Below are 17,787 nucleotides of genomic sequence, written 5' to 3'. Positions count from 1 at the left end.
TCAGTAATCGACCTCGTACTAGCAGACCATAACTTTATCTCGAGTTGCGTTGTCATGGATGTTCGATTAGCGACCACCACGCGGTGATGGCGAACCTCCACATCGCCATACCCACAACTAGTCCAGGTAGGCAATGCCAAAAGCGTCGCCACTTACGCAACATTGATATCGACCAGTTCCGGTGTGACCTCGCCGAAGCACTCAGCGCTAATCCTACATCCGCCCACATGGATGTTGACGACATGTGGCCGGCTTTCTATGAAGGGTTCAAAACAATTCTAGACATACATGCACCCATCATGCTCTCGTCAAGACGCCAGAGACCTGCTGCGAGATTACCTTGGCTCGACAAGGTTACGTACCAACTCACGCAAAAGAAAAACAGATTACACAAGCGCTGGCTAGGAGATAGAGGAAATGACATCCTACTCTCCCGGTATAAAATAGCCCGGTCTCAGGCATCCAACGCAATCCGCAAGAAAAGAAACGCTTTTTCACAAGACAATGTGAGCAGCACTCTCATGATCCAAGGAGAATGTGGTCAACCTTGAACGCGGTAACCGGCCGCTCCAAGGCAAGGCAGGACCCAGTGTGCGACGTTTCTGCGGTGAGCAGCTCCTTCAATAGTATTGTCACTGATCCAAGTCGTCCGGACACCCTACAGATACCCCATGGTCCCTGCACCCGCACCTCACTATCAGCTCTCACGCCAACGACCTGTCCCGCAGTTCAGCGATTACTCGCCACAATCGACCCTGACAAGGCTACAGGCAGTGACGAGATCCCTGGCCGTCTGCTGCGAGCCTGCAGTGATATTGTTGCCCCGCACTTATGCGACCTCTTCAATGCCTCCTTGCATTCCGGTCGCCTACCGAAGCCGTTCAAACACGCCCTGGTAAAGCCGCTTTACAAAGCAGGGGACCCAACAGTCGCCACTAACTACAGACCTGTGTCATTATTACCAATCGTTGCGAAGCTGCTTGAAAAGGTAGTACATCGCCAGCTTACAAGGTTCCTCGCGGCAAACGACGTGCTGCCGACCACGCAATTTGCATACCGCACAAACCACTGCACTGAAGACGCTTTGGTACTCCTGACGGAGAACATTCTCCATGCAAAGGACGCGCGACTAGCCAGTGGTGTGTGTTAGCTGGACATGTCGAAGGCTTTCGACAAAGTCAAGCATGACATCTTTTCGAAGTTGGCCTTCACGGCACTGCACTCCAATGGTTTGCAGACTACCTCGAAGGACGTACCCAACAAGTGCAAATCGCTGGATCCATTGGTGTCAGTGGCACATGCTCATGTGTGTCCGTGTACATTATGCATGTTACGAAGTCATGACCTCTGGACGTTAGCAGCCATGACTGTGCAGGCTGTGGATATTGCTCTAATAATGAAAAAAGAAGAAGAAGATATCTGTGAGGCCAACCTACATGACTTTTCTGACTTCAATGATGTAAATATCATGTGGAGAGAATGGCATGCCAAGTTTATGCACGTTATGGATAAGCATGCCCCCCTATGCAACTCAAAGCCTCCCAGACAGTCCACACCACGGTGGGTAGACGCAGAACTACACAGGCTAATGCAGCGAAAACGTCGCATTCATAAACGTTGGAGACAGGACAAAACGAATGGAAATCTTTACACTGAGTTCAAACGAGCACGTAGCATTGCTCGGAACGCTTCTCGGCAAAAGAAAAATGCGTACTTCGCCACCCAGTGCAAAGAGAATGCTGGTAACCCAAGAAAGTCCTGGGAAATTCTCAATGCCGTAACAGGGCGCTCACGGTGCCGTCAGGATCCGTGCTGCGACGTCCATGAGATCAGCAACACGTTCCACTCTATTGTTACAGACACAAACCGACCCGACCATCCCGGCGTTCCGTGTGGCCCCAACGGGCCTGTCTCCCTAACCGAGTTCTCCCCTGTAACTCCATCGGACGTTCAACGTCTCCTTCAGCAGGTAGATGCTCGCAAAGCTACGGGAAGTGACGGCATACCGGGTTCGCTATTGCGGCAGTGTTCCGATTTATTGGCATACTCTTTAGCAGTACTGTTTTGCACTTCCCTCCGCACTGGCACGGTTCCTTTGGCGTTCAAGCTGGCGACCGTTGTACCGCTTTACAAGACCGGGGACCCATCAGTCCCCACCAATTATCGCCCTGTTTCCCTCCTTCCAGTTGTCTCAAAGCTGTTGGAGAGAGTGGTGCAGCGTCAGCTAGTTCGCCATCTAGACTTGAGTAATGCCCTACCTGATTCTCAGTTTGCTTTCAGGAAGAAGTGCTCCACTGAGGATGCCCTCTGTGTTCTCACGGACAGCTTGCAGAAGGCGAAGGACAGTGGTCTGGTAACAGGGCTGTGCCTCCTCGACATGTCCAAGGCTTTTGACAAAGTCCGGCATGGTATCCTCATCCAAGACCTTTTTGACGTTGGTATCTCTGGTGTCGCCCTGAAGTGGTTCGCGAATTACCTGACAGATCGCAGGCAGCAAGTTACAGTCGCTTCGGCCACAAGTCGTGCTCTTGACTGCACCTGTGGTGTGCCCCAAGGCTCCGTCTTGGGGCCTGTTCTCTTTAACGTCTACACCCGTGATGTGAAATTGGTCTCATCGCCAATACCCAGCGTGCAATTCGCAGACGACATTGCTCTGTACGATTCAAAAGCTTCCGCTGGGGAAGTCTCCAAATCCGTCTCTTCAGCTGTCACTGATCTCGCCATATGGCTTAAGTCACGCGGCCTAATTTTAAATGCCTCCAAAAGCCAGAGGCATCGTCCATGAGATCAGCAACACGTTCCACTCTATTGTTACAGACACAAACCGACCCGACCATCTCGGCGTTCCGTGTGGCCCCAACGGGCCTGTCTCCCTAACCGAGTTCTCCCCTGTAACTCCATCGGACGTTCAACGTCTCCTTCAGCAGGTAGATGCTCGCAAAGCTACGGGAAGTGACGGCATACCGGGTTCGCTATTGCGGCAGTGTTCCGATTTATTGGCATACTCTTTGGCAGTACTGTTTTGCACTTCCCTCCGCACTGGCACGGTTCCTTTGGCGTTTAAGCTGGCGACCGTTGTACCGCTTTACAAGACCGGGGACCCATCAGTCCCCACCAATTATCGCCCTGTTTCCCTCCTTCCAGTTGTCTCAAAGCTGTTGGAGAGAGTGGTGCAGCGTCAGCTAGTTCGCCATCTAGACTTGAGTAATGCCCTACCTGATTCTCAGTTTGCTTTCAGGAAGAAGTGCTCCACTGAGGATGCCCTCTGTGTTCTCACGGACAGCTTGCAGAAGGCGAAGGACAGTGGTCTGGTAACAGGGCTGTGCCTCCTCGACATGTCCAAGGCTTTTGACAAAGCCCGGCATGGTATCCTCATCCAAGACCTTTTTGACGTTGGTATCTCTGGTGTCGCCCTGAAGTGGTTGCGAATTACCTGACAGATTGCAGGCAGCAAGTTACAGTCGCTTCGGCCACAAGTCGTGTTCTTGACTGCACCTGTGGTGTGCCCCAAGGCTCCGTCTTGGGGCCTGTTCTCTTTAACGTCTACACCCGTGATGTGAAATCGGTCTCATCGCCAATACCCAGCATAGCTCTGTATGATTCAAAAGCTTCCGGAAGTCTCCAAATCCGTCTCTTCAGCTGTCACTGATCTCGCCATATGGCTTAAGTCACGCGGCCTAATTTTAAATGCCTCCAAAAGCCAGGTAATGACTATCTCACCGCACCATGCCGGGCCTGAGGTCTCTATCGTGTGCTGCGATACCTCTCTACCGATAGTGAAGTCTGCGCGGTATCTTGGTGTCTTTCTTGACAATCGCCTGAGTTGGGATGTACACGTCAGCGCCATAGTGACCAAAGTTGCGAGGAAGATAGGCGCCTTGTGGCGAGCCCGTCGATTAGGCCTTGACGGATTATGCTAGTATAATTTTTCGCATAATTCCTACCAAAATCGAATAATCGCATAATTCGAGGCAAATTGCAAACGAATCGCATAAATTGGAATAATCCGCCTGTTCGCATCAAATTCGACGTAGCGTCACCTTGTCATCTCATCCACCACCACAACCCTGGGTCACGCCTGGCCTCCAAAGTTTATATCAGCGGAAAGCGTACTTACACAGACGGTGGCTCCGGGATCGCGACAGTGACAGTGCTCGCCAATGTTTCCGAGCTGCCCGACGAGAGTGTCAAATTCTACAGCGCAGACTGCAAACTGAGTACTTCACCAACAGATTTTTCTTGAGTCGGTTCAACCCTCGAGCTCAGTGGCAGGTACTGAACCACCTCTTAGGTCGGAAGCAACAACCGACGACTCTACCTGTAGACGTTCCGGCCCTAAGTGCAGTATTTGCGGCTCAAGTTAGCGATCCTACACTGAACACTGGGTCACAGTTACCCCTAGGCCCCAGCAAAGCAACTGGATTCACTACATTTCGGCCAGTGTCCCCGACTGACGTGGAACGACGGTTATGCAAGCTAGACGAATGGAAAGCCACCGGCTCTGACGACATTCCTGCTTCACTTCTGCGTGCGTCCTCCAAGTATCTAGCTGCATCCTTGGCGGAAATCTATAACAACTCCCTTGCCACTGGCGTATTCCCCGAACAATACAAGCTTGCCCAAATCTGTCCAGTCTTCAAGAAAGGTGATAAAAACGCTCCCACAAACTATAGACCAATCTCCCTTCTTCCCATCGTTTCCAAAGTCCTAGAAAGAATCGTCTACGACCAGTTCCGGCAGTTCATGGTCTCTGCAGGTGATGTTATACCTGACGAACAGTTCGCCTATCGCTCCTGTCATTCATGCGGTGACGCACTGGCGCTATGCATTGACAGTTGGCAGCGGTCCCTGGACTCTGGCAACGTGGTTGCTGTAGCATTCCTCGACCTCAGCAAAGCCTTTGACTGTGTCCTGCATGGCGAGCTCCTTCTGGAGCTGCAGCGCTGTGGAGTAGGAGGCACTGTTCTGCAATGGTTCTCCAGCTATCTGTCCAGCCGACCACAGCAAGTGAAATGCCTCCGTCAACCACCTGGAACCCCGTACACGGCCAATCGCGGTGTCCCTCAGGGCTCTGTCCTGGGACCGGCACTGTTCACGGTGTACACCAGGCGCCTACCAGCCTGCCTACAGTCATCCCTCTGCCTCCTGTATGCAGATGACACCAACATCTACGCTGCCGACCCGTCCCCTTCCACTGCCACACAGACCTTGGAACATGATCTGACCCGTGTGAGCAGCTTTCTGGAGGCCCATGGACTACAGCTGAACCCATCCAAGACGCAATTCCTGCTGCTACGGAAACCCAATGTACATGCAGACTGTGCCCTACAGTTTTGCAACAGCCGTATACAGCAATCGCAGCAAGCCAAGTACCTGGGCATCATCATAGATGAGCATCTGTGGTTTCAACAGCAAGTAAGTAACATTAGAAGTAAAGTTAATGCCAAGGTCAATGCATTTCGCCGTTGTCGCCACCTTCTCAGTGCTAGAGCCAAGTGAACTTTCTATCTTGCATTTGTCCAATCTACCCTGGAGTACGCGAGCAATGCGTACGTGCACTGCCTGCGACAGACCACCTATAACGCTCTTATTAGCATCGCGAATCGGGCGATCCGCACTGTCTTTGGCTTCCCTCCCTCTGCCTCCATCCAACCCATCTTAGCTAGACAGCACCTAACACCGTTAAATATTCGCTATGCTGCCAACCTCTATGTGTTTCTACATAGATGCATAAATGCTCGTGCTAGTCCCCTACTTTGCCGACTTTTCACTCCTCGTGCTGTCTCATCATCCCGCACTGCTAGAATTACCCGTTCTCAGGAATTGCTCGGCCTGGTACTGCCCCATGCCAGATTGTATTTTGGCTATCACTCTGTATCTTATCTTGGAGCTGACCGATGGAACGCCCTCCCTGCCGCGATTCGCACCATATCCCTACCTGCTGCATTTCGCTCCGCTATCTTCACGTGGCTAGGGCACCCTGTAAGAAGACCATAGGTCTGTGGGGACTGCCCTAGTAAAATATGAATAAATAATAATAATAATAATAAATTCCATACAGTTGTACAATGTTCTACAAGTACAAGTACAAGTAGATGCACCAGGAAGTCGTAGGTTTACGACTCCCTTGATAACATGTCCAGTCCACTACTATCAGTTACGGTCGTAGCTAGGTCGGACGGTGCGTTGACCCCGTTGAACTTTTGCTACTACATGTAGATCTACAGTACAACACCCTCTACAAAAATTCCCCTGTTATTTTGCACAGAACCATCACAATATTGGCAGCATATGTGAGCATAATGCGGCATAATAATAATGATAACTTTTAGCATAAAAATAGCATAATTCTGCAATTTTTTCAGCAATGCGAAAAGCATAATTTCACGAAAATATTAGCATAATCCGTCAAGGCCTACCGTCGATGCCTCTGCAGCTCCCGCAGCTCGCGCAAAATATACATGTATGTAAAGGCTATTGTCATGCCGGATATTTAAAAGCGATCCTGTCAGCTTTTCTATTATTGTGTTCACATGGCAGGAAAAACGACATCGCTATGCTACGTAAGTTTCTACGTAAGGTGCTCGGTATTTCACTTAGGCTACGTAAGTCTCTACGTAAGGTGCTCGGTATTAGATCTACCAACGGGTGGTAGCCGCGTGCTGTGCACGTGCACGGCAGCCAGCAGACATTGTGTTGCAGTGAATTGAAGTCCGTGTTCGGATGTGCATGCGCGAGGAACTTCCTTCTTTGGAACTGCTTCTTGTATGAGCTGTTTCGGATATTTCGTCTCCTGGCCTGGCTTATTTCGTTTCGGTGCTGCTGAGACCTCCTTTCGCGGAATATTACTCAATGACAGGTGAGTTGACCAGTTCCCTTTGATTCATTTGCTTGTGTTGACTCTTTCAAAGTTTACGAAAAGTGTGCTGATTTTGGGCGGAATGCAATAAATAATGGAAAAGCTGACAGGATCTCCTTTCTAAATTTAGCTTTTCCGCTGCCGAGGCCTCCTTTTACGGAATACTCGATGACAGGTGATCTCTGAGTTGACCTGTTCATGTTTCCTTCGATTCATTTGCTTATGCTCACCCTTTCATTTACGAAAACGTGTGCTGATTTTATTCGGATTTAGATCCATTTTTATCTCTTTGCCCTTGTCTACAGTGTGCGAAGAACGCGAGTTCACCTTCTTGACGGTAAGGCTCATGTTAGATGTGTTGTCGAAATACTCATATTCATTGTACAGGTAGACTCCCTTTAATTCGAACCTCAAATTGCCAGGCCCTAACTTCGAATTATCCGGAACTTCTAATTATCCAAATGCAGCCCCATGCACTGATATGTATGTCAAAATGCTTGAAATCGCGTGCTGAATATTTTTTGCACATTTTTATTTGCATCAACGAAACCTACATTGTAGGTGTTCGTACCGGTCATGTACAACGCGGATCATCTAAACACTGGATCGACACAAAATCATTTTGACATTATCTTCATCTTCTAGTGAAGAAGTAGTTGTCAGTCACTGCAGCTTTCCTGAAACGATTTCAACGGAAAAGAACTGCGCTGCCTAATCCGCGTCATGAAAGGCCGTCGGACAGCAGCACGTCGTTCTGAAGAACGGAAGTGGAGCATAGGCATAGACAATATTTACGACAATAGTGTTGTTGTGCGCCAACATCTCCACGCACGAGCTGGCGCGGCAAGAAAGGCCATCGAGATCCACGAAGAGAGTCAGCCACCTGGAAGAATCAAACCTTTGCAATTTGCCTCGCACGGGCTTGAATCAAATTTCGACAGAAGGTGGGTTTCTTGAACGCTATAGTCGATCCTGCCGCCCATTGATCGATTTTTGAGCTACTCTTGGCTAGAGAAGGAGAAAAGAATGAACTTCGAATTACAAGGATAGCAACTCAATCTCACTTCGAAATAAGCGTTCAAAGGACATAGCCAATGTACTGTAAACAGCTCTTCTGTACGAAGACTGGGTTCGAATTATCCAACCGGCGCACTTTCCGTACTTCGAATTATGCGTTCGATTTTGACTTGAAGTGACTTGCAGAAGATCGGTACGACGAAAAAGTTCGAATTACACGGAATGTTCGAATTATACCGTATTCGAATTGGAGGGAGTCTACCTGTACACTGGTACGTTACAAGTAAGGCACTGGTCAGTGGCATACTATCGTTGGCAGTTCCCAATCTGGAGGGAAAGATTCAAGGACCCATTGACCGAGTTTGCAAAATAAATTCGCATACGGTATCAGGGAAAATCTCCATTGTGGAGAGGTTCAGTAAACTTGTTTGCTTCATACGAAACAAGCCAATGGGTGCAGTTTCGTCTCGTGAAGATCTCGTACTTGTGTGATTGGATTTGTTTACTCGAGTCTGGGGCTGTTTGATTTATTATTTGTGAGTACCGCCGAGATTGCACTGCTCCAAATAAAGTTTCGTGCCGCCAAAGCAAGAATTACGATCTGCAATCTGTTTGTAGTACCTGCAATAATGTGCTGTACATGTATCGTACTTTCTCTATTGCTGTTTCAGTTGCCGTCATGTTGCTAAAGAAACGTTCAGTAGAGAGGTTCTGCAAAACGAAAATTCGAACGAAGTTTCGCGACAGTCCTTGCGAAAGTGTGTACAAAATTTTGCACGAACTTTGCGTTCTGCACATTTTCGTAGTTTGCGCGGGCCAAGTGCACGTACGCCATGACCCGATCTCACGAAATTTCCTACGACAGTTCATTTCGTGTTCCCTGCAAGTTTCGCGTCCAAAGTTCGTGCGAGGTTTCGCACTTCATGACGTAGAACGAAAGTTTGTACGCATTTTCGTTTTGCAGAACCTCTCCAGTGACTCATTTGTTTCATACGAGACTAGTCAATGAGTTGGTGTGGCTTAGAATCTTGCTGTAGAAGAAATCTATTCGTATGTCTATTGGAGAAATAATTGTATTCACTGGTTATATAAAATAGGTTAAGACAAACTCACAGAATAAATACCATCGGTCCCTTGGTGTTCGTCCTAAAGAGGTTCGACTGGATATCATTCATACTCACCAAAATATGTGTAAGATTTTATTATTTATGGAGTGCCTTGTTTATCTCTCAGTACCTCCAAGCATAGCCTTGCCCCTTTTATCCTCAGGATCAGTGTAGTTGTTGGAACGAGGTGTCAGACTCAGCAATGTATTTGTTTACATTTTAATACATGTTTATTGTTCCTCCTTTGCTGTGTTGTTTTAGAAAATCGTGGACTAACAGTTTGAAGTCATTGAACTACTTCCAAAAGTTGTATCGACATCAACAGGATTACGATTTCAGTGCAATATGATGCAGGATGACCTCATCACGATAACCCATGATTATAAACCATTATAAACACAGAATCAACAAACACATCTGCGACACGCACCTGGTTACATTTCTCAAATAAATCTGATCCAGGGTGGGGAAATCTGAAATATCTGAAAGGCAAGACAATTTTATGACAGTCATGAAATTCTGCAACAGCAACATGCACAGAATGACCTCCGTATAAAAAAGTATCACCACGGTCCATCACTACTCACATGTTTCCCCGCAGAAGAACATGCTAGCCTAGTGCCATTTTCTGCAAGAAAAGACTTGCACCTCAATGCGTTAATACGGTACGCGGTATTGATATGATGTGAAGGCCATCATTTACATACTGTATAGCAGGAAATTTTCAGACGGAATATATTTTCGTACGATTTCGTACACCGCCTTTTTGTACTAAAATTAATTCCGCACTAAAATTTGTTCATGTGACTTTATGTGCACTGTACATGGGTACTGCTTGCGAACACGTGCATTTAGCATGCAGCACTGTACGAAAATAAAATCCGAACGAAAGGTCGAAATTCGGCTTTGTCCGAAAATATTTCCGTCCGAAATTTTCCTGCTATACAGTATTGATATAGGGCATTCCATTGATTGGTGACAGAAAAAACAAAAGAAATTATAGCAATAAAAACTGCTTTATGGCAGTTTTCTAAAAAAAGTTATTGTGTTCTAGTCCATAGACCCCGTCTAAAAAGTAAGAAATTAACGAAATGTGATAGCCGAAAATTAAAATTTCACACAAAACCTCACAATAATCACACACAGAATGAAAAGCTACATGTAGAAGACCTTTTCCCCTCGTGATCCTCTTTCCTATGCATACATGACATGCATGTTGCCAATTGTTGGTGCAGTACAAGTTTAGTGTTGAAAGCAGCATTTCAACTGTTGTGATTATTGTGAGGTTTTGTGTGAAATTTTAATTTTCGGCTATCACATTTCGTTAATTTCTTACTTTTTAGACGGGGTCTATGGACTAGAACACAATAACTTTTTTTAGAAAACTGCCATAAAGCAGTTTTTATTGCTATATGATAATGGTGCCTGCAGCTTCTCTGCAGCCCTCCGCGTGACCCAACTTCAGCGTCTGCAAGCCATGCAAAACCGGGCGATCCGATGCATTGATGGCAGCCCGCCATGTTCCGCGATGCAGCCCCTCCTGGCTGCCAACTCGATTTACCGCGTCACTGAACTTTTCAAACAAAAGCTCCTGATCTTCATCTGGCGTTGTCTAAATGACTGCACTAGCCTTGCTCTAGCCCAGCTTCACAAACCAGCAGCATGCAGCGGCAGAAGTACGCGCCATCAGCATGCCAATGGTCTGCTCAGCCAGCCAGCTCGCTGTCGGTGTGGCCAAACGAGATTCGCCACCGCAGGAGCATTGCTGTGGAACAGTTTGCCTAGAGAGGTGCGCACCGTATCCAGATTGCAAGATTTTAAGCTAGCCTGCCTTCCTTATGTATGCCTGAAATAGGTTGTGTTTCGTCAGGTTTTGACATGTTCCTTTCTTCTCAGTATTCTCGCTCGCATAGTACTCCACTTCTATGATAATATTGCCTATGCTGTTGCTCATTAGGATTTTGGCAAATTCTATCCTTCGCTTTCATATAACTGGGCCAGGAACCCGTTTGAACTTGCGAAGTAAAATAAAATCAATCAATCAATCAATCAAAAGCAGTCAACGAATGAATAGAAGAAGTATGTTTTCTCTTTTCATGTTGATCTCTAGCATGCACGGATTAGGGGTGTGCGGATAATGCTCGAAAAGGTGGCAGATTCTGCTCGGAAAGCAGTGAAATTGGCAGAACCATACAAACCTTATGGCGGGCAATTCTCGAATTCTGTCCATTTCTTTATCCACATACCAAACATGCATGAAACGTACCAGAAAAAGTACCGAATTCTGCCAATTTTTCTGCCGGCATTATCCGCATATGCCTAGCATGGATACCTTGGTATGGGGATACCCATGTAACATTTCGTTGTACTTATGGCCACTTGCAAGTACGAAAAAGGCACAATTTTCTCAACTTTGAGGCTCCATAAGGCATAAGTACAACAAAGTGACATGCATCCCCGCGTGCCAAAGCATAATATGAGGATTTTGCGAGCATAATGAGAGAATCCATGATTTCGCGAGCATAATCCGCCGGAGCCTACTCCCGGCATCAGCATGTCTACTAGTTGGAGAGCAACACTCAGCTGCGTGATCTGTGCATTGTTTTCCAGGATTTCAAGTAACTCTTCTGATTCAACACGGAGAAAGCCACCACTACAGTAGTCAGCACTAAGCGTTTCAGATAGGGATAGGTGCCAGAGGAAACATTTGGTCCTTCGAGCCGGATGTGCGGAGGCGCATCCGGAGCCAATCGAACAGCCCTGAAGTAAAGCCTTCTGGATTCCGTAGCTCGTGGTGTTATGATCGTATAGTGTATATTTTTGAAATTTGAGTGTGCATTTCGATCGTTGCTGTTGAGATGTCGCGCAAGAGCACCAGAACCACCAGAGGGAGAGCGCCAGATCGGCTCGGTGAATGGCTGGAGTCGACACAGACTGACGCTCAGCTTGCCTTTGACGCTGCGGTGAATTTGTCGTTGCCACCATCACCCAGTGCCAGTGTACATGATGTGCTCAGTCTGAAGTCCATTGGTGTGGACAGTATTAGCGTTACTAGTAGTCGCAGTGCGCGTAGTCGCGGTGCGCGGAGTGCGCACCTACGAGCTGAGTACGAGGCTGCAAAGAAGCTGGCTGAATTGGAGCAGCAACAGATAGAGTCACAGAGGAGACTGCTGCAAATTGAGCTGGCGATGCAGCATGAAGCCATCGACAGCCAGCATGACAGTTCCAGTACTAGTAGTAGTGCGTACTCGGGATCAAGGCGCTCAACGCGTGCTAGCATTAGTAGTAGTAGTAGCAGTGTAAGAGGCCAGCCAGCCCAACAGTCTGTACGTGGTGGAACTCCCCAGGCAGCTGTGGCAGTGTCTGCTGGCGGTGGCCACGCAGCCACAGCTAACCAGCCACCAGCAACGTCAACAGCCACAGTACGCAGTCCGGCAGTATGTCAGCAGCCGTCGTCGCAGTCTGATATTACGCCGCAGTCTGGTGTTGCGCCGCAGTCAGATGTCACGCAGCCACCAGCAACGTCAACAGCCACAGTCCGCAGTCCGGCAGTACGTCAGCAGCAGGCGCCGCAGTCAGATGCTACGCAGCAGCCGCAGTCTGACATCGCGCAGCTCGCTGGAGCTATCCTGGCAGCGGTAGGCACGCAGAAGCCCTCAGACACCCCAGCACAGCGCCATATGAAGGGTTATATGGCCAGGCAAGCTGCTGGGAAGGATCTGCCACAGTTTGCCGGGCAGCCTGAAGAGTGGCCCATCTTCAAGAAGATGTTCGACACCACAACCCGGGACTGTGGGTTTTCGCATGCAGAGAACCTCAGCCGACTGCACCGTGCGCTGAAGGGCAAGGCCAGAGATGCAGTCCAGTTTATGCTGGCTGTCCCAGACAATGTTGCGGAGATTCTCGCCACTCTGCAAGAGCGTTTTGGCCGTCCCGAGCACGTGGTGCACCACCTCATTACCCGTGCTCAGAGTTTCCGCACTTTGCGAGCCGACGACTTTGAGCAGCTCGTAGAGTTCTCAACTGCTGTGCGTGGGCTGGTGCAGACCATGAAGCTAATGAATAGTACTGGGCACCTGCGCAACCCTCAGCTGCGACAGGAACTTGTTGCCAAACTGCCGGCTGGCATGCGCCTGAACTGGGGCGAGATGATCGCCAATTTCGATCCGGAGAAGCTGTCGCTGGATGATTTTTCAGTGTGGCTGTGCGGCAAGGCCAGTGCAGCAAGCAGAGTGACTGTGCTGAAGACAGGGAGTGTCAGCAGCAGCGGCGGCAGCAGCAGTAACAAGAGAACTCGAAGTGAGACCACCCTCACCACATTGAGCAACAGCGGCAGCTCCAGACAGCAAGAGCGTGCACCCTTCGCCTGCCATTACTGCAGCAGCCAACATCCGCTGCGCAGCTGTGACAGTTTTAAAGCACTGCCACTGCAGAAGCGTAGGGAATGGGTAGCGGAGAAGAAGCTGTGTTTTCTCTGTTTCGGCCGCAGCCACCGAGTAACCGACTGCAAGAGTCGGAATCGCTGCTCCGTTGGTGACTGCGGAAAGCGTCACCATGAATTAGTGCACCCGTCTGACAGGAACAGCGGTGGCCACACTGGACAGCAGGAGAGCGTCAATTCTCACACCGCTCAGCGAACTCGAGTTGCCCTGCGTGTTGTACCAGTGTCGCTCTCAGTATCCAACGGGCACAGCGTCAAGACGCATGCGCTCCTGGATGAAGGATCCACTGTGAGCATTGTGGACGAGAAGCTTGCCAGGGAGCTGGGCGCTACTGGTCCGGTAGATCCCCTGCACCTGAGTTGGACTGGGAATCACAGTCAGCACCATGCCAACTCATGCCGTGTCAATCTGTGCATCTCACCTAGAGACGGAGGTGAGCAGTTTGACTTGCAGAACGTCCGGACGGTGGCGAACCTCAGTCTGCCGAAGCAGTTTGTCAACCAGCAGAAACTTGCCCGACAGTGGTCGCATTTGGCGCACATCGACTTGCCTTCACTTGCAGAGGTAACGCCTATGCTGCTCATTGGCCAGGACCACTACCACCTGACGGCACCAAGGGAGATCTTGGAAGGTCCGCCGAACGCACCTGTAGCCACCAACACCAAGCTCGGCTGGGTACTGCACGGCAACACCGGACAGTGCCGAAGAGTGGACTCTGAGGTGTCCTTCGTGTCGTGGTCAGCGGATGACGAGCTGCATGAACTGGTCAAGAGAGCATTTTCAGTAGATGACTTCGGGGTCAAGCCAGCGCCGCTACCCAGAAGCAAGGACGATGAGCGGGCGCTACAGTTGCTGGGTACCGTGACTCACGATGGCACCAGATGGCAAACAGGACTGTTGTGGCGTGACGACAACCCGCAATTGCCAGAGAGCCGACAGCAGGCCGATAGACGTCTTCAGCAGCTGGAACGCCGTCTGATGAAGGACCAGAACCTCGCTTGCCAGTATGCAGCAAAGATCGAGAGCTACTTGGTGAAGGGATATGCACGCATCCTATCAGCAGCAGAGGCCGCATGTGAACCACCTAACACTTGGTACCTGCCGCACTTTGCCGTGGTCAACCCGACGAAGGGCAAGCTGAGACTTGTGTTCGATGCAGCCGGGAAATCGCATGGCAAGTGCCTCAATGACTTTTTGATGCCCGGACCCGACCTGCTGACGCCGTTGACGCAAGTGCTGCTGAACTTTCGGCGTTTTCAGTATGGTTTCGGTGGTGACATTCGGGAAATGTTCCACCAAGTCAGTGTGCGGCCAGAGGACCGACCGGCCCAACGTTTCCTGTGGCGAGGCCTCGACCGCAGTCGCCCTCCAGATGTGTACGAGATGCAGGTGATGACGTTTGGTGCAGTGTCATCTCCAACCACAGCTCAGCATGTGAAGAACCATAGTGCCACCGTCTTTGGTCCGGATCTACCTGAAGCTGTCACAGCCATCACTGACCGCCACTATGTGGATGACTATTTCGACAGTGCAGCTACGGAGTGTGATGCAATCAGCCGTTCGGCAGCGGTGATTGAGATTCACCGGAGGGGAGGATTCGAGATCCGGAACTGGGTCAGTAACTCGTCCCAGGTTCTTGAGAGGATACCCACCCAACTTCGTTCATCTGAAGTGGTGAATCTAGCCACCGGGAACGCTTCCACAGAGAAGGCACTTGGCCTCATATGGAACCCGAACAGCGACTGTCTCAGCTTTGCCGTTGGAGCAAAGCTATCAGCACAGCCCGACAGCGTCTCGGCAACCAAGCGGACAGTACTGCGCTACGTGATGTCGGTGTTCGATCCCCTTGGCTTCCTGATGGCGTACACCGTTACCGCCAGGATACTACTGCAGGACGTATGGAGGTCAGGCCTTGGCTGGGACGATGAGCTGCCCCATGATATGGCTGAGCGCTGGTCGAAGTGGCAAGCCGGCCTGCATGAAGTTGCGTCGCTGCAGGTGCCACGGTGCTACCATCCTGCGCTAGCAGACGCCGAGAGATTAGAGCTGCACTTGTTTGTCGACGCTAGCGAAAAAGCATTCGCAGCTGTAGCGTACATCAGAGCCACCAGCAAGAGTAGTGCTGTACACGTTTCGTTTGTTGCAGCAAAGGCTCGCGTCGCCCCGCTCAAGCCGCTCAGTATTCCTCGTCTTGAGCTGCAAGCTGCTGTGCTGGGAACACGTCTGGCAGACACAATCACCAAGCAGCTTGATCTACCGATCAGCTCCACAACGTTCTGGAGCGACTCGCGTACTGTCCTGCTGTGGATCAAGTCAGAAGCCAGACTTTACAAGACGTTTGTTGCCCACAGGATTGGTGAGATCGCTGAGACGACGGATCCCAGTCAGTGGCGCTGGGTCCCCACCAAGGATAACCCTGCTGATGACGCTACGCGTGGTCTGGCCAGCGACGAGTTGACACTTGGCAGCAGATGGATGACCGGCCCAGAGTATCTGCAGAGTCCGCCAGAGCAGTGGCCGCTTGATGTCAAGCCTGCAGTTGCCGACTCAAGTCCCAGCATCGAGCTGAAAGGCGAGTTCGTAGCCACAGCTGTGTCTAGTGAGTGTGTGCGGAATGCAGCGCTACCTGATTCTAGTCGCTTCTCATCGTGGATGAGACTGGTCCGTGCAACCGCTTGGGTACTCCGCTTCGTCAAGATCTTGAAGCACCGAGCGCTACGTACATCAGCACCACCCCCAGGAGAGCTAGTACCTGAGGAGCTTGAGAGTGCAGAGCGTCTATGGTGGCAGCAAGTGCAAGCCGACTGTTTCCCTGCTGAAGTTCGCAGCATAGAGTCGGGCAAGCCCGTGGACAAGGACAGCCGCTTGTCACATCTGTCGCTTGTGCTCACTGATGGAGTAGTGCGTCACCACAGCCGACTGGTCAACTCCTCCGATCTGCCTGACATGGTCAAGCAGCCAGTTGTGCTCGATCCGAGTCACCCTTTCACCCGGCTGCTGATTGCGTGGTATCATGTTGCGTCATGTCATCAAGGGCAAGAGCGTGTGTGCAATGAGTTGCGGCAGCGCTATCTCATCCTGGGGCTGAGACGAGCCGTCCGAAGTTCTTGGAACACTTGCCAGAAGTGCAGCAACGACAGAGCACAGCCAGCTGCGCCAGAGATGGCACCCCTGCCGAGCACTCGTCTCACACCATTTGTTCGAGCCTTTACTGTGGTTGGCATGGATTACTTCGGACCGATGACAGTGGCGGTCGGACGTCGGCACGAGAAGAGGTATGGTGTGCTGTTCACCTGCCTGAGCACGAGAGCTGTGCACTTGGAAGTTGCACATGCACTGACCACGGATGCCTGCATCATGGCCATCCGTAGGATGATCGGCAGGCGTGGTCGACCTCGTCAGATTTGGTCGGACAATGGAACGAACCTCCGAGGAGCAGAACGAGAGCTGCGTGAGTCCCTGAACGACCTCGACCAAGACCAGCTCACCACCGACCTGGCGTTACTTCGCATCGAGTGGAGCTTCAACCCGCCATCTGCTCCGCACATGGGTGGAGCCTGGGAGCGCCTGGTCAGATCCGTGAAGTCCACCTTGCGGGTGATACTGCATGAGCGTGCTCCGAAGGACGAGGTACTGTTGACCCTCATGATTGAGGCAGAGAGTCTCGTCAACAGCCGACCACTGACTCACGTGCCAGTGGACCCCAACGATCCGGAGAGCCTCACACCTAACCACTTTCTGCTCGGCACATCTAGTAGCGTACAGCCACCCGGAGAGTTTACAGAGCGCGACCTGTGTTGTCGCAAGCAGTGGCGTCTATCGCAGATTCTAGCTGACATGTTCTGGCGACGTTGGCTGAAGGAGTATGCCCCCAGCCTCGGCACACGCAAGAAGTGGCGTGGCGTTGGTCAAGAAATCAGTGTGGGTGATGTAGTAATCATCGTGGACGATCAGCTGCCGAGGGGCTCCTGGCCCAGAGGTCTCGTCACTGCCGTGTTTCCCGGGCGTGATGGGAAAGTCCGAGTTGCAGACGTGAAGACGGCAACCGGCACCTTCCGCCGACCAGTAGTCAAGTTGTGCCGCCTGAATGTCCTCAGCAGTGCAGCTTAGTAATCAGGCTTGTGAGTATGCCTGTTACCGGGGGGAGAATGTTCCTGCCTGATGACGTGAACATGTGTTTTTTGCGCTCTGAACTGTCTTGATTTTCTTTTATGTTTTTTTGCCAAATGTACAGTGAACTGTGCGCTGTGTGTGTACAATGCTGCGCGGCTAGCGATGCGCTTTCTTTGGTACAGGCTTTTTCTGTTGTGTCCGTGATGTATGGCTTTCGCTTTCTTGCAGTTTTCACCGCTTCGCTGCAATA

At 50.5% G+C, this 17,787-nt stretch overlaps 1 protein-coding gene across 1 annotated transcript; it reads left to right on the top strand.

Annotated features, from left to right (window-relative positions):
• Nucleotides 1-11,840: 11,840 nt before the first annotated feature.
• LOC135813335 (uncharacterized) lies at nucleotides 11,841-17,534 on the top strand. Its single transcript, XM_065326435.1, has one exon. It carries the CDS (start codon nucleotides 11,841-11,843, stop codon nucleotides 17,532-17,534), a length of 5,694 nt encoding a protein of 1,897 aa, XP_065182507.1.
• Nucleotides 17,535-17,787: the final 253 nt, after the last annotated feature.

This window comes from Sycon ciliatum, chromosome 4 (genome assembly GCF_964019385.1).
Source record: "Sycon ciliatum chromosome 4, ocSycCili1.1, whole genome shotgun sequence".
Classification (NCBI taxonomy): Eukaryota; Metazoa; Porifera; class Calcarea; order Leucosolenida; family Sycettidae; genus Sycon; species Sycon ciliatum.
This window is presented reverse-complemented; position numbering and strand designations above follow the sequence as displayed.

Excerpts from the sequence above, each read along its gene's own strand:
- LOC135813335 (XM_065326435.1), top strand. The coding sequence starts at position 11,841 with ATGTCGCGCAAGAGCACCAGAACCACCAGAGGGAGAGCGCCAGATCGG.